At 49.0% G+C, this 27,979-nt stretch overlaps 1 protein-coding gene across 4 annotated transcripts in view; it reads left to right on the forward strand.

Annotated features, from left to right (window-relative positions):
- EFCAB12 (EF-hand calcium binding domain 12) overlaps nucleotides 1-27,979 on the forward strand; it is a 921,238-nt gene that overhangs the window by 206,130 nt on the left and 687,129 nt on the right. For all 4 annotated transcript variants that reach the window (XM_069643454.1, XM_069643453.1, XM_069643455.1 and 1 more), the window contains one exon: nucleotides 26,762-27,270. In XM_069643454.1, coding sequence (XP_069499555.1) covers nucleotides 26,762-27,270 — 509 coding nt within the window. The remainder of the gene's footprint in view (nucleotides 1-26,761; nucleotides 27,271-27,979) is intronic.

A 27,979-nucleotide genomic window follows, 5' to 3' on the forward strand; every position in this document is an offset into this window, starting at 1 on the left:
TCCTCACATCTCACACGTCTCTAAGAAGTCAAACTATCAGCTGCACCTCCTCAGAGGTATTCTTTCTTTCCTCACTTTTCCCCAGAAGATCACTGTCTCCAGAGCTCTGGTCCTCTCTAGGCTGGACTACTTCAACAGCCTCTTTCTAAATCTTTCTGCCTCTACTCTCTGTACTCTGCAACTTATCCAGGACAGTACTGTGAGACTTGTCCTTGGCCTCAAGACCAGGGATCGTATCTCTCCAGCACTGAAAATTCTAATTTAGCTCCCAGTGGCAGCAAGGATCAAGTTCAAGACCCTCTGCATTGTCCACAAGGCTCTCTGGGGCCTGGGACCACACTACCTCCAACTCTCTCTTCCTATACCTCTCCCTTCTCGAGCTCTCTACTCATCCACCTCCAACTCTCTGACGGTCAGTCACTTTTCCAAGCTGAGAGTTGGGGCAGATCTTTTTTTTGGCTGGAGCCTCCCTCTGGAACAGCTTCTCTCAAACTTGAGCAGAACCACCTCCAGTTTCCGGAAGCAACTCAAGACCTTCCTCTTCACTTCCACTTTCTCTTTTCCTCTCCCCTGCTGAAGACCCATCTGCTCCACGCACTGGTCACCCGGCCACCCTCTGAACTTTTTGGCACACACTGCCGCTTGGCTTCCCCAGCACTTGTGGTCTCTATCTGGAATCCTACAGACCCTTCTCTCTGCACTTATGAGCCACCGATTGGCTGCACTTTCTTATTACCTGCAATGAGCCACCCCTGATTACCTGGACTTCTCTGCCCCCTTGGCACTTCTCCCTTCCCCGCACTCAGGCTGTCCATTAGATTGGGGGTGATATCCTGAGGACAGCGCTTTCTGTATACCCAATTGGCAAAACATGGAAGTAAATTGCGTGCCCCTGTCGGAAATGATAGACCTTGGTAATCCATGTAATCTTACTATCTCACGGAGGAAGAGTGTAGCGGTCTCCGAAGCCGAAGGAACCCCTGAGAGGGCTATGAAGTGGGCTAACTTGGTGAAAGAATTAATTGTCACTAGAATCGCCCTTCTCTCCTGAGAAACTGGGAGTTCTACAATAAGTCCAATGAGAGGTCCTCCCAGGGACCTGTGGGCGTCTTGGCTTGGTGTAGAAGCCCGAGTGGTTTATGACGAGGCGTCTTGTTGACTGCACAGACTGGACAGACTGACACATAAGAAGTGATGTTGCATCGATGGCCACCAGAAACTCCTAGATACCAGTTCGAAGGTTGCCTTCTCCCCCTTGTGTCCTGCCAATGGGAGATCATGACAAAAACTGATGGCCTGTCGACGAAGGTCATTTGTGGGTACAAATAACGCTGAACGGTGAAACCACAAACCGGCGCGTTCCTGCAGTTGGCAGGACTCTTTCTTCCTGAGAACGATGATCGAATTCACCTTGCACCTTCTTAAGGAATATGTTCGCAATAGTGTGGAAACAGTCCTTGAGTAGAATCTTCTCCTTCTTAACTTCTGATAGATCCGTCTCCAACCAGCTCCGAGACAGGGCATCCGCCACACTGTTTTGGGAACCCGGTATGTATGTGATCTGAAAATCAAAATTTGAGAAATAATAGGCCCAACGTGCATGTCTTGAATTTCTGCACTCCATCTGTTGGAGAACCTTAAGATTCCTATGATCTGTCTGGATGGCAAACTGATGGGAGGCACCTTGAAGCAGATGTCTCCACTCTTGACAAGCTGCTCGTATAGCTAACAGTTCCCTCTCTAGTACTGAGTAGTTTCATTTGCTTTCCGTCAAGGTGCAAGAGTAGTAGGCGATGGGTCGTTCTTCTCCATTGCTGCCTTCTTGCAATAACACCGCCCCTAGGACGCCTCAAGAAGCATCGGTCTCCAAAACAAACGGCTTATCCTGATTCAGCTGAACCAGAACCAGGGCTGTGGTGAAACGTTCTTTTAATGTATCAAATGCCTCTTGAGCTGCCGAACCCCAATGGAATACTGTACCCTTCTTGAGGAGTGCAGTGATGGGCAATACCAGATCTGAAAAATTGTGTATAAAGCAGCGATAAAAGTTTGCCAGTCCTAGGAAACGTTGGATCTCCTTGACTGAAGAGGGTTCTGGCCATCTGTCTATGGTTACCACCTTGTTGGGATCCATACAAATTCCTTTCTCTGACAATATGAATCCTAGATAAGGTATCTCTGTGGTCCCAACAAGACATTTCTCTGGTTTGCCAAAGAGTTGATTTTCCTTTAATGTACGAAGAACTTCGCACACGTGTGTCTGGTGTGTCTCTAAGGAAGGGGAGAAGATTAGTATATCATCAAGATATACGACTACTGATATGTACAACATATCAGCGAAGATCTTATCCACGAATCTCTGAAACACCGCTGGGGCGTTTACCAGTCCGAATGGCATGACGCAGTACTCGAACAACCCCAGCGGTGTCCTACATGCGGTCTTCCATTCATCCCCTTTCTTGATCCTTAACAGATGATATGCACCACAGAGATCAAGTTTGGTGAACACTTTGGAATCTCTGACGGCTTCCAGGATATCTCTGATAAGTGGCATTGGATACCTGTCTCTGATGGTAATGCTCTTCAGGCTCCTGTAATCTATACACGGGCGTAGTTCCTTGGAGTCTTTTTTGGATATAAAAAACAGTGATGCCCCTTCTGAGGACTTCGATGGTCGAATGAGCCCATTCTCCAAGTTAGCTGTGAGGTACTCTTTCAACGCTTCCTTTTCAGTTAGGGATAACGGATAAATTCGTCCAAATGGTAGAGAGGTTTCTTCCTTGAGATCTATGCTACAGTTCTCCTGGCAGTGAGGTGGGAGGAGTCTAGGGTTTATGTTTTCAAACACTCTTGCATAAGCCTGATACTGCCCAGGTATGGAGGAATTGGAGAGCTTGTGCTGAGTCTTGGTTAGACTGGAATGTACCTCGCTCGGAAGTTCCCTGGTACTCATGCAGTGTTCTTGGCAGTATTCGGAATCGAAACTTAACTTGTTGTTAGTCAGTCGATCTTGGGGTTGTGTCTTCTTAACCATGAAACACCAAATATTAATGGAAAATGAGCTGCTCTGATAACGTCTAAGCACAGTTTCTCAACATGATGACCCATCCTTACCGTCATAGGTTTCGTTTCCATTGTAATGGGTCCTGATGAGAGAGGGCGGCCATCCACGCCCTCTACCGGTACTGGTCTGTCTTTCTCCCTCAATGGGATCTGATTTTCCTTAGCCAAAGTCACATCAATAAAATTGCCTGCTGCTCAGCAGTCAAGCATAGCCATTACCGAGAGGTCCTGCTTCAGTCGGTAAGAAAAGGATATCTGGAACACCATCAGACGATTTGTCTTCTATTCCTTCATGAGTGGGTCTGGTAAGGTTGCAAGGGTTTGAGCAATTGTCCCCATGGTATCCCTTGCAAACACCTGGGGTCTGGCGTTTCCCTGTCTCTTAGAGGGAATGTCTGAACAATCCCTTAGGGTGTGTTTGGACGAACCACGGTACATACACAGGTTTAATTCTTGCCTTCTTCTCCGTTCAGTCCTTGTTAGAGGTCCCCTGGCTGACCCTATTTGCATCGGTTCCTCTGGTGTGGGTCTTTCCCTCCTCCCTTGAGGTGGGCTATAGCGAGATGCCGAACTTCTTCCTCTTCTTCTCTCAGCCCTTCTTTCTTGTAATCGGTAGTCGATCTGAAGAACTAGCATAACCAGTTCTTGGAAGTTGTTGGGACGAACTACTCTGGCCAGTTCATCCTTCAGATCCTCATTTAGCCCTCTTCGGAAAATGATTTGTTGCGCCGTATCGGGCCATCCCGCCGTCACTGCCAGTGCTTAGAATTGAGCAATATAACCCTGCAGATCCTGGTTACCTTGTCGTACACGAGAAAGGCATCATATTTTGAATACTGTATGTCCGAGCATTCAAATCTGTTCTTGAAATCCTGTAGAAACAGAGCGTAATCATTTACTAGAGGGTCCTGGTTGGTCACCAAAGGGGTAGCCCACACCAGGGCACTTCCCGTCAAGTTGGCTATGAGGAACCCAACTCGGGCTCTTCCTGATTCGAAGGCTCGAGGCCGAAAGGAAAAATAGCCTGCACAAGCATCAAGGAACTCCTTGATTGACCTAGGATTATGTTACTCACCGCTAGTTGAACAGGCCGGGGCGTTGCTCGACCTTTGGACACTAGGGTAGAGGGAGCAGCTCCGGTAAGCCTTCAGTCTAAGCTGGTATGTTCAAGATATTGAACTCTCCAGAACCAGACCTCCTCAACCTGAGGAGCTCTTTATTGCAACACACCCCTTTGTTGTTTGAGTTAATACAAGCAAAGGAATTGGTTACCCCAAAGAGCGGAGATACCCACAACGCTATACCAAGCTGTGGAAAAAAGGAAACACTGTTACAAGGCAATGATTGGGTAACACAACACAAAGACGGTGTTTGCAGGAGAGAACAATACCTGAAAAGGAGGCTTGATAAGGCTTGGTAAAAGGTATCAAGAAGAGTAGTCGAGAGGCAACTACTAAGAAAAGAGAAAAAGAAAATGTTGGGTTAACCTTAATTATGCCCGTACAGAATCTACAGAATATAGTTGGACAGCTTACCCTAATAGGAGAGAGTTAGAGATAGGAAAATCAATGTCAGGATAAAATAAAAAATAGGTAATTAGTATGGGATACTACCCTGAACGTATCCCACGAGGGACGCAACTAGGTTCGGGATGGTACACTGGTTCAGGATAGCGTTCAGGTGCACAGTAATCACTATGATGTTGAAGTATTCCAGTTGATCCAAAGGAAAGCGGGCAGGAACAGTAGCTCGAATCTCAATCCTGAGAAAAATGTCCAAACCACGAATATACAACAGTACTGACAAAGGAGATAGAAAAAGAAAGAACAGTCTTACTTTAGGGATGAAAGGCAGCAGTTCTTCGTAGGCAGCTATGAAAATGTGATGAATAGAGATCTCTGGGTGGCTGAGAGTTCACAGCGCCGCTTGCGCAAGGCTGGAGGGTCGGGGCGGCTGGGAGTTCACAGCGCCGCTTGCGCAAGGCTGGAGGGTCGGGGCGGCTGGGAGTTCACAGCGCGGCTTGCGCAAGGCTGGAGGGTCGGGGCGGCTGGGAGTTCACAGCGCTGCTTGCGCAAGGCTGGAAGGGATTGTAGAGGTAAGCAAATACTCCGCGGAGCTAGCGAAAGGGAAGAGTAGGATGGTGCCCGGAGGCAAGGGGTTCGGCAGACGAACGAGACCACTGTTGAAGAGGCAGAGTCGACAAATCCAAGGAATAGGCAAAGAAGGGTCGGTGAAGGAATTCCGAGGTCAATTGATCAGCACAAGGTAAGTAAGTCCGGTAAAGTAACGCTAATTAGAAGCAGCGTTTGGTCTCCGCGGGCTTCTTTTGAACACCTATTAGGTGTAGGGGGGCGGAGCCTATCCCGCCGTAAACGTGACAGTGAAGTCACATGACTTCCATGGAATTGGGACTGTGAGAATGGGAGTCTCCGTCTCCATGGTAACCTCCAGCGTTGCCATACGGCGGAGGCACCGAAGGGATTTCGTAACTATATCCACCCGCAAAGGCCACGGCAACCCCCTGGCAGCATGGAAAGCTCGCAGCAGGGCAGGTGAGTGCAGGTTCGACAGGGGTTCCCAAGTGCGATCCTCCGGACCATAGCCCTTCCAGTCTACCAAATGGAAAACGGAACCCTTAGAAACCTTCACGTCCAGGATGGCGGAGACCTCAAACTCTTGCTCCCCATCAAGCAGCACAGGGGCAGGACGATCAGGCTGACGCGTACCCTTGAGGCAAGGCTTAACCAATGCCACATGGAAAACAGGATGGATTTTCCAATCCGCCGGCAATGACAAGCGCACAGCGACTGGATTAATCACTTTCGTGATGACATAGGGTCCCACATATTTGGGTAGAAGAGACCTCTTACCAGGCAGTTTCAAATTACGGGTAGAAAGCCAGACCTTCATGCCCGGGTAATAGGCAGGAGCAGGTTTACGATGGGCATCGGCCGATTTCTTGGCAGAAACTTGTGAACGTAGGAGATGCAATCGAACGTCCCGATGCAACTGGTCCATATCCCTGACAGTAGCCATTGCTGCTGGGTTATCCATAGGTAAGGATGGATCCAATGGCAGAGACCGAGGGTGAAACCAAAAAGGGCGAAGAATGGAGAAACACCCGTGGCGGAATGAAGAGAATTGTTATAAGTGAATTGAGCCAATGGTAAAGCAGATAACCAAGAGAACTGGAACTGGAGGCACAAGCATCTCAAATACTGCTCCATAGTGGCACTGAGCCGTTCCGTTTGTCCGTCAGTTTGAGGGTGGAAGGCAGAGGAAAACCGATCGTCAATCAGTAAGGAAGATGTAAGCAATCTCCAAAAGTGCGAAGTAAATGGCGAACCTCTGTCCGACACCATGATTGAAGGCAAACCGAAATGTTGAAAAATGTGTATGCGTACCAGGTCAGCTAATACAGGGGCCGTAGGCAGACCGAAACATGGAACAAAAACGGCATACTTCGTGAAATAATCAATAATGACCAAGACAGTGTTTTTACCCTTAATGGAAGGAAGTTCAACCACAAAGTCCATGGACACCATTTGCCACGGTTTGTATGGCACTGGTAGTGGCTGCAATAGTCCCATGGGTTTAGTCCTAGATGTCTTACATTGAGCACAGACCGCACAGGTTGACAATCCATGACGTCTCTGGACATCGAAGGCCACCAGGACCAGCGGCAAAGAGATTCCAAGGTCTTCTGATGACCCGGATGTGCTGCGACAACTGAATCATGGGCCCATTGCAACATATGAAGCTGTGCAGGCCCAGGGGGCACATAGACGCGTCCCTGAATGAAAGGAACACCTCCCTGAATGTCCAGGTTGAGAGAAGAGACGTCAGACGGATTAGCAATAACCCAGTCCTCGATGATGGAGCGTAAAGTAGGCTGGACAGTACAACCACAGACCACATTATCAGCAAGCAAGGGAACAGAAACCCTCGAAGTCCGTTGATCCCCTGATGATTGTCTGGATAATGCGTCTGCAGGAACATGCAATCTCGCAGGGCGATAGGTTATGACGAACTGGAACTGGGAAAAGAAAAGATGCCACCGAGCCTGTCGGGCGGTAAGACATTTCATTGTCTTGAATGCCACTATACTTCTGTGATCCGAATATACAGTGACTACATGCCTGGCGCCCAGGAGATGGTGTCGCCATTCCATAAAGGCCTCTTTAATGGCAAGCAGTTCCCGTTCAGTAATGGGATAATTACATTCATAGGTTGTAAGTTTTCTGAAAAAAAAAGCAACCAGGTGTATCTCTCCTGTTTGAGCGCATGTTTGCGAAAGGATAGCACCCACAGCGTACCCCGAGGCGTCAGCTTCCACGAAGAAAGGATTATCTGGGTTGGGATGCTGTAATAGCGGAGCTGAAGTAAAAGCCTCCTTCAATGAATCAAAAGCTGATTGAGCAGTATCATTCCAAGAAAAACGGACTTTTGAGCTAGTCAGAGACTGTAGAGGGGATAGGCCATTCTAGGACGGCCCTGATCTTGGATTTGCCCATTTGTATGCCCTGGTTCGTAATATTGTATCCTAAGAACTCCACTTTGTTGGAATGAAACACGCATTTTTCGGCTTTTGCATAGAGATGGTTGTCTCGAAGCCGCTGGAGAACAATAGAGACATGATTGACGTGTTCGGTCATTGAAGTCGAGTAAATAAGAATATCATTGAGGTATACCACGACTAATTGGTCTTGTATGTCATGAAAGACATCGTTCATGAAAGCCTGAAAGGTGGCAAGCGCATTAGAGTCCGAAGGGCATCACTAAGTACTCAAAAAGGCCGAAACGAGTCTTGAAGGCAGTTTTCCACTCGTCTCCGGCTTTAATGCGAACGAGATTGTAAGCCCCTCTAAAATCTAGTTTGGTGAATATACGAGATTTGCCCAATTGGTCGATAGTGGTTGATATCAGAGGCAAGGGGTATTGGTTCTTGACCGTCACTTCATTGAGTGCTCTGTAATCAATGCAGGGGCGTAGATCCCCTTCTTTTTTAGGGACGAAAAACAATGGTGATGCGGCCGGGGATTTGGAAGGACGAATGAACCCGGTAGAAAGAGCTTTATCCAAATATTCCTTTAGAACCTGATCCTCCTTAAGGGACAGTGAATAAACACGACCCGACGGAATCTTAGCTCCAGGTATCAAGTCTATCGGGCAATCATATATACGATGTGGTGGCAGGGTTTCAGCCATACCCTTATCGAAGACATTGTGAAATCGTGTATATTCAAGAGGTACCGAGTTAGTCGATGTCCCAGTAATTGCCCCAATACAGGAAGACAGTCCCGACAGAACTCGACTAGGTTTTTCCTCCACGACTCCCAAGGAAGACAAGCGGGTATTGTTACAGAATGTAGAAGGGAATTGAACCAGACCCATAGCCCAGTTGATCAAAGGATTGTGCAATCTGAGCCAAGGAATGCCCAAGATCACTTTATAGGCGGGGGCTTGGATTACATCGAAAACGATGTCCTCAGTATGTCCCTCGGTTGTGGTCATGGTAATAGAGGTAGTTTGAGTCACAAGTCCAGAAACTAGGGCTGACCCATCAACAGCGCTTACATTCTCAGGGTGCAGTTTTTTCACCAACACAATACCATTTATAGCGGCAAAATGGTGATGTAATTCCCGGTGGCCCCGGAATCAATTACCACAGAGACTGGAAATTAAGTCCTCAAACTCCCAGAAAAGGTAACTGGTAAATGGAATAATGTGGTTTGTTTTTGACATGATGAGTCCAAAGCTGTATTTCCCGATGTAAGGACTCTATTTACTGTCGGGATTTGGCGTTTCCCGCCTTCTTCTTTGGCTTTTTTGGGCATTCGGGTAATGAATGCTCCGAGGAACCACAATACATGCGCAAATTGTGGCTACGACGATATTCGTGTTGTGCAGGGGTTAACGGCCCCCGGACCGCCCCTATCTGCATAGGTTCTGGGGTGGGTACACCAGCCGTTGGAAGGTCAGCAACAGACAGCGGTACATTGGGGCGCTTCTCTCCTTTACGTTCTGCTTGTCGAGCGTTGATTTGGAGAACCATATCCAAAAGCTTGCTGAAAACTGTGGGAACTACAGGAACCTTTGAAAGAGTGTCTTTTAGTTCCTCAGAAAGGCCTTGATAAAAGACAGCCGATTTTTTTCTCTTACGGCCAATCGGTTTCAGCCGCTAACTGATTGAACCGTGCCAAATAAGAGAGCAAGGGAGTAGATCCCTGCCGCAATTTGAGCAGCTCTAGGTCGGAAGCCTGTGAGGTATACCTTGTATCAAAAACCCGTCTCATGGTGGCCAAGAGAGCATCACAGTTGTACAGCACATGGCTGTTTGATTCCAGGAGGGGATTTGCCCAGGCTGCGGCTGTGCCCCCTAAATGAGACAAGATAAATGCTGCCTTAGTGGTAGATGTTGAAAAGGAAGTAGGGCGACACAGAAAATGTAATTTGCGTTGATTGACGAAGTTTCTGTAGTGTTTAGGATCCCCCAAGAACCGTTTCCGGCGGAGCCAAAGGGAACTGAGCAGAGAGCACGATAGACGGGTTTTCCTGGGCTGCTGTAGGAAAAGCCGCACTAGAGGCAGATGTAGCCGCAGCTTCCCCCTGTATGTGTGGGGCAGTGATCACGGACTGTATTTCATTAATCCGCTGTTGAAACTCGCTTTTCATGGAAGACATTCCGGGGCGTTGCTCGACCTTTGGACACTAGGGTAGAGGGAGCAGCTCCGGTAAGCCTTCAGTCTAAGCTGGTATGTTCAAGATATGGAACTCTCCAGAACCAGACCTCCTCAACCTGAGGAGCTCTTTAATGCAACACACCCCTTTGTTGTTTGAGTTAATACAAGCAAAGGAATTGGTTACCCAAAAGAGCGAAGATACCCACACCGCTATATCAAGCTGTGGAAAAAAGGAAACACTGTTACAAGGCAATGATTGGGTAACACAACACAAATACGGTCGGTGTTTGCAGCAGAGAACAATACCTGAAAAGGTGGCTTGATAAGGCTTGGTAAAAGGTATCAAGAAGAGTAGTCAAGAGGAAACTACTAAGAAAAGAGAAAAAGAAAATGTTGGGTTAACCTTAATTATCCCCGTACAGAATCCCAGAATGTACAGAATGTAGTTGGACAGCTTACCCTAATAGGAGAGAGTTAGAGATAGGAAAATCAACGTCAGGATAAAATAAAAAATAGGTAATTAGTATGGGAATCCAAGGAATAGGCAAGGAAGGGTCGGTGAAGGAATTCCGAGGTCAATTGATCAGCACAAGGTAAGTAAGTCCGGTAAAGTAACGCTAATTAGAAGCAGCGTTCTGGTCTCCGAGGGCTTCTTTTGAAAACCTCTTAGGTGTAGGGGGGCGGAGCCTATCCCGCCGTAAACGTGACAGTGAAGTCCCATGACTTCCAGGGAATCGGGACTGTGAGAACGGGAGTCCCCGTCTCCATGGTAACCTCCAGCGTTGCCATACGATGGAGGCACTGAGGCGAGGGGATTTCGTAACAGATTACCATCGTAGTTGCCAAATGTGAATGGCATCGGTGGTAGATCATCCCGACTAGCTTCCCTGGTGGCGGCTTGTTGGCGAAGAATAAGGTTTTCGGCGTCAAGCAACTGCATATCCACTCTGAGGCTCTGTATGGTATTACACATCTCCTGGATTTGTTCTGGTGGCACCATTATCTCTTCTGGGCGTTGTATACTGTCACGCCTAGTCTCCGCCTCCCTTGACTCCTCCTCACCTGTCTCCTCCGGTATCTCCTCCACCCTGGCTGCGGTCTTCTTCTTCTTGCCTCTTTCCCCTTCAGCAGACGTCTCTTTTTTTTGTCGAAGGTAGGGACGCGCTCCCTCAGTAGTCTCCGTGATCCGACTAGTACAGATCTAAGGGATAACCGAGGAGCACGCCCTAGAAATGGAGGGAAAAAAGCCCAATCGGTATTCCGTTCATCTTTGGGATAGGAATCCGTGGAATACTGCAAGTCCTGCTGTAGTTGAATGGCAGATGCTACCGCCGCTGAACTCTGAAGACGTTAGAGAAACGCCTACTCCTGGCTCTGCTCGTTCACAGTGAACTGCAATGAGACAAGGATCCAGCCTCTAGTATCGTGTGGTCTAGTTGACTTCCGAGCGGAGCCTCGGTTCAAAAGAACAAAGGAAAGACATTCTGCACCATAAAGCGGGTAAGTGGAAAGGAAAATAATGGAAGAGGTAGAAAAAAGGACAGGAGTGAGGGATCAGCCAAAACTACGAACAGCGAAGAGTACGCTGAACATTCCGGCTGAAATAGGAAACAAGGAAAGAATAACACATACACGGAAGACGCCTGATAGCACGCGTCGTGAAGTAAGAATAGAAGAAAAGATCCCAACCACCTTACCTGAAAACCTCAGCGCACTGCAAGGGTAAGAAAGTAAAGGGACCTGGACTCGGGGTAAGGAAAGTAGGAAGGCGGGACGCAGAGAGCGACACGCAGTAGTTTGGAAGGCTGGACGCTGAAAGCGAATAGCTAAAGTTGGAAAGCTGGATGCTGAAAGTGACCAACAGGCACGTAACGAAAACGATACAACGCACCGTGCGTTGCTACGGCTTGCTGGTTATAGCTTTCGTCAGCCATCTTGAAATACACTAGACCAGTAATAGGAAATGGGCGGCCATCTTAGTAGTACTTCCAACGATATGCAAATTTCCAGGGCTGATGCATGACAGAACATCACCTAGCGAGGGGAGTGGGACCAATGGGGCTAGATTTCTGCAGCAGAAATGTACAATACTGAGGGCCAGACTGCTTTCCTACGTATTTGGGATAAGGTTAACATGAAGATGTTTCCACGACTCATTTCCAACTGAATTAACAATATATATATTTTTTTAACAATATTTTTATTGCCATTTGTTAAACATTTTCTACACGACCCCCTCCTCCCCATCCCCCTTCCCTCCCGCCCCTCCCTTGAGGAACCTTCTTTCCATATTCTGTGTCCTCCAGCGCAAAATCTTCTGTATCCATTGCTCTCCACATCTTTCCGGTATGTCATCCCATGTCCAGCACCCTTATATTTTGAGGGCACCATTGTTGCACAAAATCGCTTTTTAAAAAACGTAACATTTCCCCCCATTCCTTCTGAAACCTGTCTGCATCCCCTTGGACCCTATAAGTAATCCACTCCATCGCTACTATGTCCCAGAGTTTGCGGAGCAGCTTATCACTGTTGGGGGGCTGCTTTGCTTCCATTGTTTGACAATTATCAACCATGCAGCTATTAATTATGTATTCAGGGATCTTTTCGGAGACTTTGCGATGCTATATAGCGCCGGTCTTAACAGCCTGCACAGAGTTTTAGGTAGTGTGTGGGGTAAGATTTCCGGGACTATTTCCTGAAGAAGTTTCATGATTTCCTCCCAAAAGTCTTTAATCTTGGGGCATCCCCACCAAATGTGCAACCAATCTCCTACCCACTTGGACCCCCTCCAACATTCCTCAGGTGATGATCTATACATCTTGTGTAATTTGCTGGGGGTATAGTGTCACTGAAGCATCATTTTGTACCATGCCTCTCGCAATTGCAGTGACCTAGTCAGTTTTGTTTTGTTCCTCCACATTACTTCACAATGCCCCAGAGGTATTACTTCGCCCAATGAGGCATTCCACGCCGGTTGATACGGCCACGCTCTTGGGTCCGCGTTTTCTTGTAGTATTTTGTATATGTCCGCCACAAAGTGTTTTTTCCCGGAATGTGTAGTAATATAAGTCTCAACTCTTGTTAGAGGCCTGGTAGCCGCTTGATGAATCTCCTTCTGTCTTAGCCAGTGTCTCAGTTGAATATATTTAAACGTAAGCCCTTCCCCCACTTCTACCTGTTTCTTGCATTCCACAAAATACATTACTTCCCCTTCCCATAGCATGTCTCCTATCTTCTCACATCCCTTTTCTATCCATTTAAAAAAAAAAGTTAAATCTTTTATTGTTTTATGCTAAACAGTACATCAAAAACCAACAAAACCACCCCCTTTCCTCCCCCCATATCCACTCCCCCCCCCTCAGATCACCAAGAGTCCCCCAAGTCCTTCCCGCGGACATCAACAACCGCAAAAGCATATCTCAACCGGCGAGGTCCAACAGTTTCAACCTTTGTGGGCACCATTGCTCTCGGAATTCTCCTTTTAAGAAAGACAATGGGCCTCATTACACGTTGTGCGGTAAAAACAGGAATTTACCGGCATGGCGTAATTAGCATGTCCGCCCTCGCAAGAGGCCGCCAATTGCGTGCCATTACGAGTTCGCGGGCACGAGCATAGCGCCATGCCGGTAATGATCCTACCGCCATGCCGCAAAAGTCCCCAAAAAGTCCCTTAACGGCATCGTCGAAAGCGCTGTTAGCACTTCTGACCTGCCGCCACATGCAAATAGCGGTCACCGCAATTAGCGGACATCGGCATTAGCGGTCACCGCTAATAGCGGTGACCGTTATTTTGCTGAACCGCAAATAGCGTCATCTCACAGGAACACAATCCATTGCCATCATCCTTATCCAGGACACCTTACCAGGAAACACGTTCGAAAATCCTTCCAGGACACTGTAAAGATGCCCAAGGCCGTGAAAAAATCGTCAGAGCGGCAACGCAAGGAGAAATTCAGCAAGGAGGAGCTCATAATGCTCACTCAGACATTAGCAGAAAATGCACAGGTGGTCTTCTGCAACGACATGCGGCGGGAGACCATCCTGAAGAAGAAGGCCATCTGGGAAGAGGTAGCCCACAAGGTCAGCGCGGTAGGCACCACCACCCGCACAGTTAAAGACTGCCGAAAGAGGTGGGATGACCTCCGGCTCCGTGTGAGGAACATCCTATCCGTAAACCGCAACCTGGCTACGGGCACAGGAGGAGTCAGCGAATCTCCGATTAAGCTCAGTGAGTGGGAGGAGACCTGTGCATCGACGGTCGGCGTGGAATCCATCGAGGGAGTTGGACAAATGGAGCATGGCGTGGCCATTTCGTCTGATGGAGGCGAGTGTATGCATCAAACAATGCACAGTGAAGTGTGATGGTCCCCCCAATCATGTGTCGATATGAATGCCGTGGATCCAGCCACAAACATGCATGCATCACCACATACCCGTTCAACACAGAGCCATTCATGCATGACCCACCCAACATCCCCATTACCTGCATCCACACTAAAGAGCCCTAAATGCATAGAACGGCATGACGTATTCATTCAGCATAAGGCAGGTCGACCCATAAATGATGATTTTCCCCATTTCTCGCCCGTACAGGATCACACACAGAAACTGAGGAGGCACGCACTTCCACACCTGCTCCCACATCCAGCAAAAAACCCAGGAGGGATGCCACAGGGGACACCGCCACATCCTCAAGGGCAGCCAGGAGGAGTGACCATGACCAAAGGGACAAAGACAGCAGGAGCACCAGTTGCACGCAGCCACAGGCCATGCCGTGGCACCCACGGGAGTGCGTCTCCCAGCAAGTGAAGGCAGCATTGAGGGAATGCACTCTGCTGCCACCAGCTCAACGGGTGAGGCAGCAGCCACTGCCCCACTTTCGGATGAGGAGGAAGCACCTGGCATTGAGGATATAAGCCAGAGCCCCAGACCAGCAAGCCCGAGGTTGTCATCAGGTCCGGGTAGCCAAGGAGAATCACCCACCCCCACCCTTGAAGGGCCATGGAGCCCCCAGGTATTCTCACCTGATGCAAGTGCCATGGACCCAAGCGCATCAGCCATCCCACCAGCACCCACCTTGCGACATGACCTATCATCCATCTTTCAGAGGCAGACTGATATGACTGGTCTAGTAGGGCAGCATGTGGCTGAGACAGGCCGCCTGAGGGAGGACATTGGTACATTTGCACAGCAGACGAGGGAGGCCATGGAGGCATGCACCAACAGAATCTGCAATGAAATGGCCCAACTCGGGCAGGCCATGAACCGAATAGCAGACGCAATTGAGCGCCGATGCCCACTCCCAACCCAGGATGAACCGGGCCCCACCTCCTCTGGGAGTTCACGGCAAAGTAGCCCCCTACGCCGGTCTCTGCGCAACCTGCGGCGCACCACTTCACAACCACCAGATGACGGAGCAGGCACTGGCAATTAGGGCCAGCAAGGACTGGGTGCCAAATGTGGAGGAGGACACATTCACGCCATGAGGCTCACATGGGGGTGTTGTGGGGGGAGGGGGCTAAGGGTGATTTTGGGAGTGTTGTGGGGGGAGGGGGGTAAGGGTGATTTTGGGAGTGTTGTGGGGGGAAGGGGGTAAGGCTGATTTTGGGAGTGTTGCGGGGGGAGGAGGGTAAGGGTGTCTTCACAGTTGGGGCACTGCACTTTTTGTTGTCTTTTGTTCACAATACACTGTTTGAAAGTTTACACTGGCTTGGTATTCATCATTGTGTGTGTGTACTGTATTGGGGAGATGGTTCTTTATGGGACTGACCACATGCATCAGGGCAGTAATACCCATCTTTATCCATTACAGTCACACCTTGTATGACATGCAATCTGATGCATCAGATGCTGACGCACATTGTGTCCAGCCTGGACATTGCCACTTGCATGTCCCTGCGGGCCTTTTGAGCCATCCTCATCACCATCCACATCATCCTCATCTTGTGCTTGCATGTCAGGTGGCATAGTCACATTCCGCCTGATGTAATTTCAGTCGCGCAACACACATGTCATGGTTTACTTCGGCACTTTGTCATGGCCGTACAGGAGGGCTTCACCCAGCACGCTTAGGGATCGATGCTGTGTGTTGTAGAGGCCGGATGCCTGCTCCATCACAGCGCAGGTATGGCAATGCACATTTTTCTTGTCCTCTTCCTGCTGGTTCTGTGGTATTTCTGGGTGCCCTGCTGGTGCTTGCTGCGCCTGTCTTGTCCCACTCCTCCTGTGTCTCCTCTGTGCTTCGTGTTGTTGATGGTGCCGCACTACAATCACATCCTCCAGCCCATGTAATGCGGGCAGTATTGGAAGCATTTTTGTGTGGGAAGGGGTGTGGTGTGCCCTTTTCTGCTGCCACAGTCTCTATCCCCTACGCCTGTGCTGGATGTGTCCACCTGTGGCAGGTGGACTGCTCAGGTCTCTTAACGGCTGGTTCGCGATGCCGGTATTAGCGCCATGGAGGTAGGGTGTTTTGGGGTCTTTACCATGCCGCTATTACCATGTCCGCCTACCTTGTGATGGGATGCTACTATCGCATGCCGCTATTTCCGACCTGGGGGTCGCGCACCCACGGACTTGCCGCTATTAGTGCCACCGTACTTAACGATGGCGCTAATAGAGGCAAGTCCGGGTCGTAATTGGATAGGAAATTTAGCGTTACCGGTATTCACTTACCGGTAACGTTATTTCCTTACCGCCGTCCGTGTAATGAGGCCCACTGTTTCTCCCCACTCCGATGCAAAGTGCTCCAGTTTACCATTAACTGCATACGTGGCCCATTCCAAAGCCACAAATTCCCAGTTTCCGCATCCAGTCCTGCTCCGTCGGGACCTCTGGCCCTTTCCATCTTTGGACAATCAGGGACATTGCGGCTAGTGTAACCTCCCCATTAAGACCGCCCGAGGATCTCGCCCCTCACCCTCCCCAAACGCCTGCTCCTGAGCCAGCGCGATACTGCTCCAGAAATGTCTAAGTCTAGGGCAATCCTACCAGATGCGAGCCGCAGTCCCCTCCTCCCCACACCCCCTCTAGCAGTCTTTGGACGTTGTAGGAAACATCGCATGCAGGCAGGGGTAAAATGCCAACCGAAAATATATTTATACCAAGCTTCGTGTAACTGTGCTGCCCTTGCCCACTTCGGAAGCCCCCTCCACAGCCTCTCCCACTCCTCCCTCTCTATTCTCGACCCCAGAAGCTACTCCCATCTTGCCATGTAAGCCCAATTAGCTTTAGGGGCTGCATCTCCCAGGAGTTTATACAAATCTGAGATTATTCCCCTAGACCCCTCATGTGTTAAGAGGAACCTCTCAAACTGAGTGGTGGTTCGTGTGGCCGCGTTCTTCACCTCCTCGGTCATCACACTGTCTAATCTGAAAATACCAATGCCTTTCCACTTCCCCCAGGTCAAACTCTTGCATTCTGAGTACGATTTCACTGTCTGTCCGCGAAACGTATCCCTAATAACCCTGCATCCCCCTTCTTCCCACTTCCTGAAAGCCCCTTTTTCCAGGCCTGGGCTAAAATCCCTGTTTCGAAAGATCAGGGTGAAGGGGGAGGGGAATGTTGTGATCCCTAGATTTTACTGCCCCATCCCAAATGTCCGTCAAAAGCCCTTGGTTATGACGCTGAGGTATAGATGGGGTGGTCTAAGGTGGCGCGGAAGTCAGAGGACCTCGCCCAGATGATGTCGGGCCACTGCCCTGTCCATTTGAGCCCACTGTTTTCACGTGCTCTTCCGAGAACCACTCTTTAATCACTCGCAGTTGTGCTGCCTCGCAGTAGCGGCGGAAGTCGGCGAGCCCCAGACTCCCGTCCCCCCTCGCCACCACCAACAGGCGTCTAGACAAACGAGGTCTCTTACCCTCCCATAAGAATTCCTTCGCCGCCTTGTCCAATTCTCTCAAAAAGCCAGTGGGAACTGGGAGTGGGATTGCCTGAAAAAGGTAAAGGAGCCTGGGGAGAATCACCATTTTAAGCGCTGCTCCCCTCCCCAGCCAAGAGATTCTGAGGGCACTCCACTTACAGTGGTCCTTTTTGATAGCTTTCATTAAGGGGGAATAGTTGGCCCCGTGCCACCCCTCCAAGGCCGGTGTAATTTTTACCCCTAGGTATCTTATCCCTCTGGGACTCCACTTAAAGCGACTTCCCTCCCTGAGCTCCTGAGCCTCCCCATAGGGCAAGGACAGATTCATTAGGTCCGACTTCTGCCAGTTTATTCGCAAGCCAGACACCTCTGCAAATTTAGACGGAAGATCAATACTCCCCTTAATGGACCCCCTCGGGTCGGTAAGCATGAGAAGCATATCGTTGGAAAAGGCCGCCACTGTGTGCTGACCCCCCCAAACGGTATGCCCCGGACGTGCGCTGCCTCCCGGATCCCTAGCAATAGAGGTTCTAAGTAGATTGCATATAGCAGGGGGGATAGTGGGCACCCTTGCTTGGTCCCCCGCCTCAAGCTAAATGGATCCGACGCGGCCCCGTTAACCACTATGCGAGTGGATGAGCTTTGGTAGTTGACTCGGACCATCCTAATGAAATCTGCACCCAGTCCCATCCTCTCCATGACCTGGAACAGAAACGTCCACTCAACCCGGTCAAACGCCTTTTCCGCGTCCAGGGCTAGAAGCAGCACCGGAGTGGCCGTTTTCTGTGACTTTTCTCCCAAGTGGGCTACCCGCCTGATATTATTCGACGTCTGTCTCCCCAGGACGAAACCCGCTTGGTCCAGGTGTATCAGAGCCGGAAGGTACCCCTCAAGCCGCTTAGCCAGTAACTTAGTATATAATTTTGCATCTATATTGATAAGTGCAATGGGCCTGTAGGAGGCACAATCCTCTGGATCCTTGCGGATGAGGGTGATTTTAGCCTCCTCCATTGTCGAGGTGATTCTTCCCGAATCCCTCAAGGAGCTAAATAGCTGCGTGAGGTGTGGGGCCAGAATCTGGGTAAAGGTCCTATAGAATGATGCAGAGTAGCCGTCCGGCCCAGGAGCCTTATTGCGGGGCAGCAAACTATTGCGTTCCTCACTTCATCCTCTGTGAAGTCACGGCCCAGCTCCTCCCTCGTGGCTGGAGATAAACCGTTAGCCGTTATGTCCTTTTCTGTCTCCTGCAACCCTCTTTCCAGTAGGTCCATTCTTTCCCCTAGCTGGGCCATTTCATGTTTCAACTCTCCTAGCGTAGCATTCAGGTCAGTTCTCATTAACTGAAATTGGTCCTGGAATGTTTTAACAAGAGTCTCTCTCAGGACCTGCATCTCACCTCTAAGGTCCTATCTTGCCAAATGCGCCGAGTCCACAGTCCTATCCCGGGCCGGCCGCTCTTTCAGCTGCCCATTATCCCCTCTGTTAGTTTCCTTGGCTTCCATTGCAGTCCACATGGAGGGGAGGGTACCCAGAGGATCTCCTGCCTGCTGACCGGTCTTTGCCATTTTTCCCTTAGCCCTGGAGGACATCTAAGCCTGCCGCAGGGTCCCTGTTGGAGCGTGCCTACTCCTTTGTGTAGTGCAGTTGGCCCAGACAGATTAAGGCGCTGATGTCCGGCACCCCCCACTTCCGGGGGGCTTAACCTGCCCTCTCCAAGCAGCCTCTCTGCAACTCCCTGACCACTCCCGTGGTCGGCTGCCGGTAGGGGATAGCCTTCCTCACCTTCCCCAGCGGGGACCTCCAGTAGAGAGGCCCCCCTGGGCCCCTTTACGCAGTCTCCTATGACTGCCCTGCTTCCTGGGCGCTGCTGCTCCAAATCTCAATGCAGGGGCCTCCCCAGGAGCACCACCAACCCCAGCTGGGTCCGGGGCCCGGGTGGTCCTCTTGCCCCAAATCTTCTGGCCCTTCCGCCACTCTCTCCTCCTGTTGCCTGGCCGGGCCTTCTCCACGCTCCCACCCCGTTGCTCGCTCTTATCAGCAGGACGCTGATGCCAGCAGTTGATGCTTCCTCCTTAGGGGCCCGCCAGCCCCAAGGGCAGAAGTCCCTCTGCAGTCCCGGGAGGGGGGGGGGCACCTCCTTTCCTCTGCACGCTGCGCAGCCTGCCCGCTCCGTGCCCCCCTGGTCGTCCCCAGCACTCTGGGACCGGCAGCTCCGGCGCTCCTCCACCGCAGCCCCGCCTCAGAGCCGCTGAGCCCCGCCGCCGCAGGGGATCCCGTGCTGCTCCCCTGGCCGGGCCGCTCCAAGTCCTTGAAGCGGAACGCTTCCCAGGAGACCTCAATAAATCCAATGCTACTCTTCGGCATTTATTCTGCCATATATATTTTGAACATAGTGCATTTGTTTCTTCGAAGAAAGCGTTCGGGATCGCAATTGGCAGCGTGTGGAATCTATAAAATACCCTCGGGAGGGTCACCATCTTCACTGTGTTTATGCGCCCCAACCAGGAGATCTGCATCAGGGACCATTTAGCAAAATCTGTTTGTGTTTGTTTAATTAGATCCAGGAAGTTTGCTTTATAAAGCGCTGCTACCTTGTTTGTCAGTTTTATGCCTAGGTATGTTGGGCTACCCCCTGCTACGCGAAATGGGGAGTTATCCTCTGTTTGGCCTGTTCCTTCGAGAGTCCCAGGTCTTACATTTCCGATTTCCCCATATTTATTTTTAAGCCCAACAGCCCTTCTTGTTATTTAAGAATAGATACTAGAGCTGGGATAGACATCAGGTTCAACTACTGTTAGTAGCATATCACCTGCGTAAGCAGCTGTTTTATGTGTTTTCCCCACCGAATGGAACTGCCTTGATGGACAGATTCTGTCTAATTGCTGCTAACAGCGGTTCTGAATAAATAGTGTACAGATGCAGCAACAGGGGGTGTTCTATACGTATTGTTTCTGAGACCTGATTGTTTATCACTAAGCGAATCAATGGGTTGCTATAGTTTGCCCCTACCATTTGCATATATTTCGGCCCAAAGCCCATTAGTTCTATCATCTGAAACAGGTACGGCCACTCCACACTATCAAAAGCTTTCTCAGTGTCCAATGAGATGAGTGGCTGGTATTTGATTTACCTCTAATTCTTCTAATAGATGGATCACCCTTCTAGTATTATCCTGTGTTTGCCTTCCCTTTATAAAACCTGATTGATCTTGCCCTTTGACCTCAGGGTGAACCTCCTTTACTCTACCCGCCAATATCCTGATATATAATTTGACATCTATATTCAGTAGTGCGATAGGCCTGTATGACCCACAGATTGTGCGGTCCTTATTTGGCTTCTCGAACAGAACCACCTTTGCCTCCGTTATGGAGCTAGTCACTCCTTCCCCATTCCTAAATGTGTTGAACAGTCTTGCTAGGAAGCCTTTAACTTCTTTACAGAACACTTTGTAGAATGGCGACTTAATACTTTGCAGGGTTTTAATTGCCCTTTCCACTTCATCCTCCGTAATTTCCCTTTCCAGGCTATCCCTCTCTTCTGCCTTAATCTCGGGCAGCTCTATCCCATCCAAGAATGTCCATATTTTTTATAATTCTGGGTTCCGTGTGGAGTAGAGCTCCTTATAGTGTGGTATGAAGGCTTGAGTAATCCCATCCGATTCAGTTGTTCATGAGCCATCTGCTTGTTTTATTCCCTCTATATGCCGCTGTCCCTACTGCTGCTTCAGAAGCCTGGCTAACATTTTGTACGCCTTATTGGCACCTACATAGTATCGCTGTTTGAGCCTCAACAAGGCGCTCTCTGCCTTCGATGTGTTCATTAGTCGTAGCTGTCTCTGCACCTCCTTTACTTTATTGTAGTTCTTCCTATTCTTACGGCCTGCTAATGTGTTTTGTGCCTGTTTCAGCTCTGCCTCCAGTTTTTTCTCTAGTCTATCTTTTTCGTTCTGCGTCTGAGATTATAGTTTAATCAACTCTCCCTGTAGTACCTGTTAGGCAGAATCCTGTGCAGTTCCCTTGGGGAGCACTACAGAAGATTAAGACTACAGGTATGAGCAATAAATCCCCTTTGGTATCAGTCTGTACCACAAAGATTTAGTTGGTGACTTGTGGCTAAGCAGTCAGACTTATCTCAAGAGGGAGATTAACAGTATTCAGGGTTTACACCATAGGACTACGATACAGTGGTACAAGGAAACACTGACCAAAGCTTTGTTTTAAAAAGAATATATATATGTATTTTACACATTTCTAGTTCAACACATAAATCACAGTTATTAAAGCAAGTTAAAATCAGTCAAGAAAAGTATACACAACTCCCTAGTTAAATTGTAGACAAGTTTGAGCAAGAGTGAAAACTGAGCAAAACGGCACAGTGAAAACCAACCACAAATGGCACTCTTGCAATTTCTCACAAGGGAGGGAAAAGGACAAGTTATGCCGGAATATACTCTTAGGCACCCGAGCAACACTTCCCAATAAGTTTGAACCCGTTTAGACAAGGCAGTACTTTAGCATGTATAATACTTAGGTGAAAACTGAGAAAAATGGCACTTCATAAGTTTAAAAAGTGGGAAGGAAAAGGTGGTCATAAGAGTTAGGTGCACCAACTCATTTCTAGGAGATAAGCGCAGTTGTAACAAATTCAGCCAGAGTCAATAGGCCTGTGCCAGAGTCAGTGGTACAGGGCAAAGTACCCAGGAGAAAAATGTTCTTGTAGCTTTAGTCAAGTCTTTGTAAAAGGATTCGAAAAGGTGGTTGCTGAAGTTGAAAGAAAATGTTAGCGCTACCAAACGAAAAGGGAGTCCTGGCGGAACAAATGTAGAAGAGGCTCCTGCGGTGGCAGTTGTTCCTGCCATTTACTGCAGTTCGGGGGATCCAGCAGAGGAAGAGGGACTCTCGTCGTGGAGGAAGGTTCGAGTTACTGCACTGCCCAGGGATGAAACCAGCCGTGGTGCTGCCAAATTAAATAAAAGGTATGCTCCTTTAAATCGCGGTCCGGGTGGACGGGTGCCTGGCTATCCGGTCTCCGAGTGCAGGGCACTGGCGATTCGACCAAGGCAGGTCCGGGAAGGCGATTGGCAAACTGGTTGGCCCCACCAGCTCAAGGGAAGAAGGCTCTTGCAAATGAAGATCTTCTCTCGTCATGTGGAGAAAAGTGGTGAGACGCTGCAGCAGGGCTTCATCGGTGGTTCAGTTGGTGCAGATGTCTTTGGCTTCTCTCCTCTTCAGCCTTAGTTCCAGTGGCGACGTCTTGCTCTTCCAATCCTCAGGACCCTGCTTTTATGCAAAAATATCCCCATTCATACAGCCTAGCTGTCACTCGCACAGTGGAGTGGTCATCCTGGCGGAAGACCCTCCAGCCTATCAGGGCAGAGTGTGACATGGGTTGCTGAGGCAACCCTGTCCAGGGGTCCTACTCCCCCTCCCACACAATGGATCCACCCCAGACTCAGTGGCGCCGAAATGAGGGCTTCTTGGCAGAAGCCCGCCAAAAGGACGAACAAAGGATCCCTGACCTGGGTTAGGATCTTAGAGAAAGACACGAGAAAGAATTTATATAAAAGTTCTGGCAAATAAAACCTACCGGAGTAAAGTTAATATAAAAATAAACCGGCGGTATGTTAGAGGCTGTCAGTAAATGTCGTAGCCTCAAACAATGGGAAAATCACATAGGGAAATATTTGTGGTCGAATATTTTTGGTAGTAACCACTGCCACCAGCCAGAAACTTTTGAGAGAGGGACGGTACAGTACCCTCTCGAAAATGAACGTAAGGGAAAAACTATTAACCCTTGCCAGTACCTCCATAGTAAGATGGGTTGTACTGGTTTTGTTCATACAGATTGACTAGTTAAGTCAATGGGGACTTTACATGCCCTGGGAGATAGTAGTCAGTCCCAGGGTATGGAGTCTATGTTTGGGGGTCGCTATGACACCCATGTGTTACTGCACAGATGGTGCTGTGTAACACATGTGTATAAAGTTGGTTCCTATGAGGGTGAGATAAACCCCATAGACATTAAACACAAAACAAATAGCCTAGTACACACATAGCAAACATGTCTAAGAGTGGGAAAAAGAGTCTCACTCTTAGCAGGAGAAAAAAACAAACCCTTCAAATCCAGCAAAGCTGCTTGGGGACTCTATAGGTAAGGGAAAATAGCCATGGAATGAGAATTCACCCTAACACTACCGCCTTGAAGGCATCCAATACACATCTCAGTGAAACCTCATTTGTGTCGTTCCGATCAAAGTATTCTGCTATTTTCCCCCTCACTGTCTCCCGTATTACTGGGTCGCTCACAAGTTCCCCTGGGAACCTCTACATCCATAGTGGATTGCTTGACTTTAGCCCCTCTAGATATATCTTCATCAGTGCTTGGTCCGATGGGGAGATCGGGTCGAGTTCTATATTTAAGGAGCCAAGTATTTCAGGGGTCCCCCAGGCGTAATCTATTTTAGAGTATGTGGGGTGCACATGCGAGAAGCATGTATAACCTGGTTCCCACCAAGTATGACTCGGTATCCGAGAATACTTCCCAACATGTGGGCACCGACCCATCTTTCTCCCGGACCCTAAGGTTAACCTGACCTTCTAAGATTCCAAGTGGTGCCTCTTCCCTCCCAACTGGGCTACCATGATCAGGGCTCATCGTCGTTGGACTTTAAGTTGTCCATTTATATATGCCCCACTCCTCTCAGGTTGACCTTTCGTTGCTTCTTGTCCCAAGGTTGTATAGATCTACCCCTTAATTTTTTTGGTCTAGGGCCTTTCAATTTCTCTCCTCTCTTCCTCTGTGCCAATGACCATTCCCAGGGCTTTGGCAGCCTCCATTGTGTATCACTGAATCTCCCCTGAGGCTGCGTCTTCCGGTTCCATCCCATGGACAGCCAATCCCTCATCGCATGTGGTTACTCTCTTCTGTCTCCCACCCCAAGGGAACAACAAGCCAAAGGGGAATGTCCATTTATAGGGGACTTTTATTTCCTGGAGTTTCATTGTCACTGGTCACATCACTCTCCTTTTCTGCAGGGTGGATGCAGCCAGATCTTAATTTGACTTTCTTCTGAGCCATTGATCATGATTGTATCTGGCCCTCTTGCGGCCCTTAAAATTCTCTCCTTCTCCTCGTAGGATGCTAGGGCCCAAGGACGATCCTGGGCCTATTCCCTTCTCTGCTCCTCTTCGGGCCCACTCTATATATGCATTCGATACGGATCTCCTCAGGGGTGCTATTCTTCAACAGGGTGGCAAAGCAGTGCTGCATTACAGATTTCAGGTCCGCATCTGGGGTCCCCTCCACCAAAACCTTAATCCTTATATTCAAACGTCTTGAGCGACTTTCTAAATCCTCTGCTTGAATTTCTAGGTTTTGTGTGGCAGAGGCTATCTGCTCCAATAGTTCAGAGTTCTGACGCACCTCCTTTTCCATTTCTGACATACCTTATTCAGCTTCATCTACCCTGCTCCTCAAGACATTGATATCATCTCTAATTTCTTTTAGTGAGTTTTTCAGGTCTTTTTTCAGACTCCTTATTTGCTGCTGGAAGGAGTCTGTGATCCTCTCTTCCATGCCCAGCAGGCACTTTTGCAGGTCGTCTTTGTTTAGGACCATTGCGGAGTCGCCTGTATATCCTCTTCATCCTTATGTACTTGACCAGATTCTTCTAGCCCCGTCTCTGTGGGAACCCATAGCCAAAATTTTTCCAGCTGACTTTTCTTGCTACTTTTCTTCAAAGACTGCGGGGTCCAGGGTCTGCTTCCCCTTTGGGCCTGGCATCTGCATATTGGTCTGTACTCCTGCTCTTGCGTATCTTCTTGTGTGCTCCAGGTGATTTCCCATCAATTTTGTCTTGGCAACCTCCTTGGCCTCTTCCACAAGACAGCAACACTCAGGGGACATGTCACTGCTCTCCCTTATCTTCTCCTATAACTGCCCCCTTAGCACTTTGTCATCCAGGACATGCTTACCCTACTTTCTGATCTTTCTCCTCAGTGGCCACCAGGGTTCATGTTTGCCCTAAATTCTCTTCCCAGCTTGCACATCCGCCATGTTATGCTTGTTGCCAATAAATTCAGGGTGGTGCAGTACCAACAAGCAACCCCTTTCGCTAGCCTAGATTTTCTTGGTATCCCTCGGACCTTGGTCTTTATGTGGAGCCAGCTCTGGGGTGTCTCCTTGTCATTTTTATGTAGCCTGAAGCCCCATTAAGCTCTGTTGTATTGAGAGTGCTAAGGGCTGATCGCCTTCATTGCCTACTATCTTGAGATCCTTTGTTTGCCAATCCAATTCTTCAGGCCACTCCAGCGGATCCTACCTGCAGTGCGGCCAGCCCGCGTACTTATTGCCTGGACTTGACGCGTCCTCCCTTCAGGCTCCGGTCATATCCGGGGGTCCTGATGCTTCTCCTCCCTGACCTGGTGCGCCTCCTCTCACCAGTGCCTCGCTGTGCACGTCTGCCGCCTCTCACCTTGTGTGCCTGGGTCTTAGGTTGAGGGTCTCCGTCCTGACTTGCTCAGCTTGCAGGGGTTCCTTTGGCGGCTGGACGACTCCAAGCGTGGAGCGAGGCTGCCTTTTCTTCCCTCCTCTTCAGCCGGGGGGGGGGGAACTCCACTGCCTAGGGGTTGGAGTATTCTCGGCTAGCTGTCTTCTGCGCTACCTCCATCAGGTTCCGCTCCCCGCCGCAGCTCCACATGTGGTTCTCCCGACCCGATACACGGTCGCCGTCAGCTTGCTAGCCTCCGTTCAGAACGCCAGTATTATTTCCGACTGCAGTGCGGGCACCTTCTGCTACTTGTCCACGAAGCATATGCAATTACAGTGTCCCAGTTACAGGACAGCCTTCATCTCTTCCTTCCTTTATTATACTCTTTTCTTCGGCCCGGCCGGGAGCTCGAGAGAATACACCCTTATTCTTCAGCGGCCATCTTGGAATCCTAACAATATATTTTTAAAATCCACTGAAATAGAACATTTTACATTTTGTGGCGTCAAAGCATGTGATTCTCAAAATACATTTGGTTTTCATTTGAATTAATCTTTTTTTTCTAGATGTGATACTTTAGTTGTTATGCAAATACAAAAGCAGAAACATGTTTTTCAAAACCATAATTACTGTTTTTTCATTCTTTCTTTTTTTTTTTTTTTTTAGACTTAAACATGATGAAGGAAGTTTCCTTCCAAGATGGCAGAAGCAAATCGGATTTGCCTTCAGAAAACCTGGCCAAACAGTACAAGGAAAGAGATTTGGCACAGACCTACTTCTACAAGATTGCAGCCAGGACATTCGGCCCACCGAAATCCAGGCGACGGATAATTATGGCACCACTGATGGAGAAGGCACTTTTCAATGGCGTCCAAATCACCCACGCTCCAGAAACCAGGCAGAGGAGAGCATTCCAGGGGCCTGTGTGTGAGGCAGTGCTCCCTACAGAACGGGAGCCCAGCCAGATGCAGGAAGAAGTAGCAGAAACGACTTATGTCATTGGTGACTGCCGCGCATGGATATCACAAAGGAAGACATGTAGAGCTGAGCTTGACAATTTTGGGAATGTGGAAACCTGGCTGAAGAGAAAACCTGTCCTCACTGAGCTAGAAGGAAATGTCTTGGATAAACTGGAAGCCTTGCACCATTTGACCGACTCACCCACCCAAGAGGAGGTAGTACAGGTCTTTCCTCTTTCCTTGCGCATAATCATCTTTTTATGTTTGTGCTACCAGATACAACTATGTCCTGTCCCACATTTTCCAATACTTTATAGTATTTAATTATTCTCGGTGCAGAGACTGCAAAACATCCCATTACGCGTGGGTAAAGCAGGATCTTGGACATGAATAAAGTAGTCACTGCAGTGATTACCTTCTTTATTCTTGCCCCACTGTCCTAATACTTCATGGATTTCACTCCAGTCTTGGCTTCGAAGATGCTAGCATCACATGAAATATGGGGAATGGAGCTCTTGGATGCCTATGGTAATTCACCTTTACAATCTTCCACACCCATTACCGCTTTTCTCATACTTAATGGGATGTTGTCCCGGTCATCGGGTCTGAAGATGCCAACATCCCATGAAGTAAGGGGCACCTTGGACTAGGAAAACAGAGGAGCCTATAGTACATAAAATATTGCACTGAAAGCCTGGGATGTACAAGTTCACAGTGATGAATACTGAAGCAGGGTGAAGTCAATACAGTTGCAAAGAGGTCCCAATGATAATGGGAGCTTGTGTTTACTGCTTAGGCTTGTATTTAACACGCAACCCTTACTTCACATCTGCATTATTCAGTAACAGCACACACGAAGATGTGGGTGAGATTTGTGTTTCAGCTTAAGATAGCTGAGTGGACTATTGTATCCAGTTCAGCTGTA

The sequence above is a fragment of the Ambystoma mexicanum genome, chromosome 2p (genome assembly GCF_040938575.1).
Source record: "Ambystoma mexicanum isolate Mex_15411 chromosome 2p, UKY_AmexF1_1, whole genome shotgun sequence".
Taxonomy (NCBI): Eukaryota; Metazoa; Chordata; class Amphibia; order Caudata; family Ambystomatidae; genus Ambystoma; species Ambystoma mexicanum.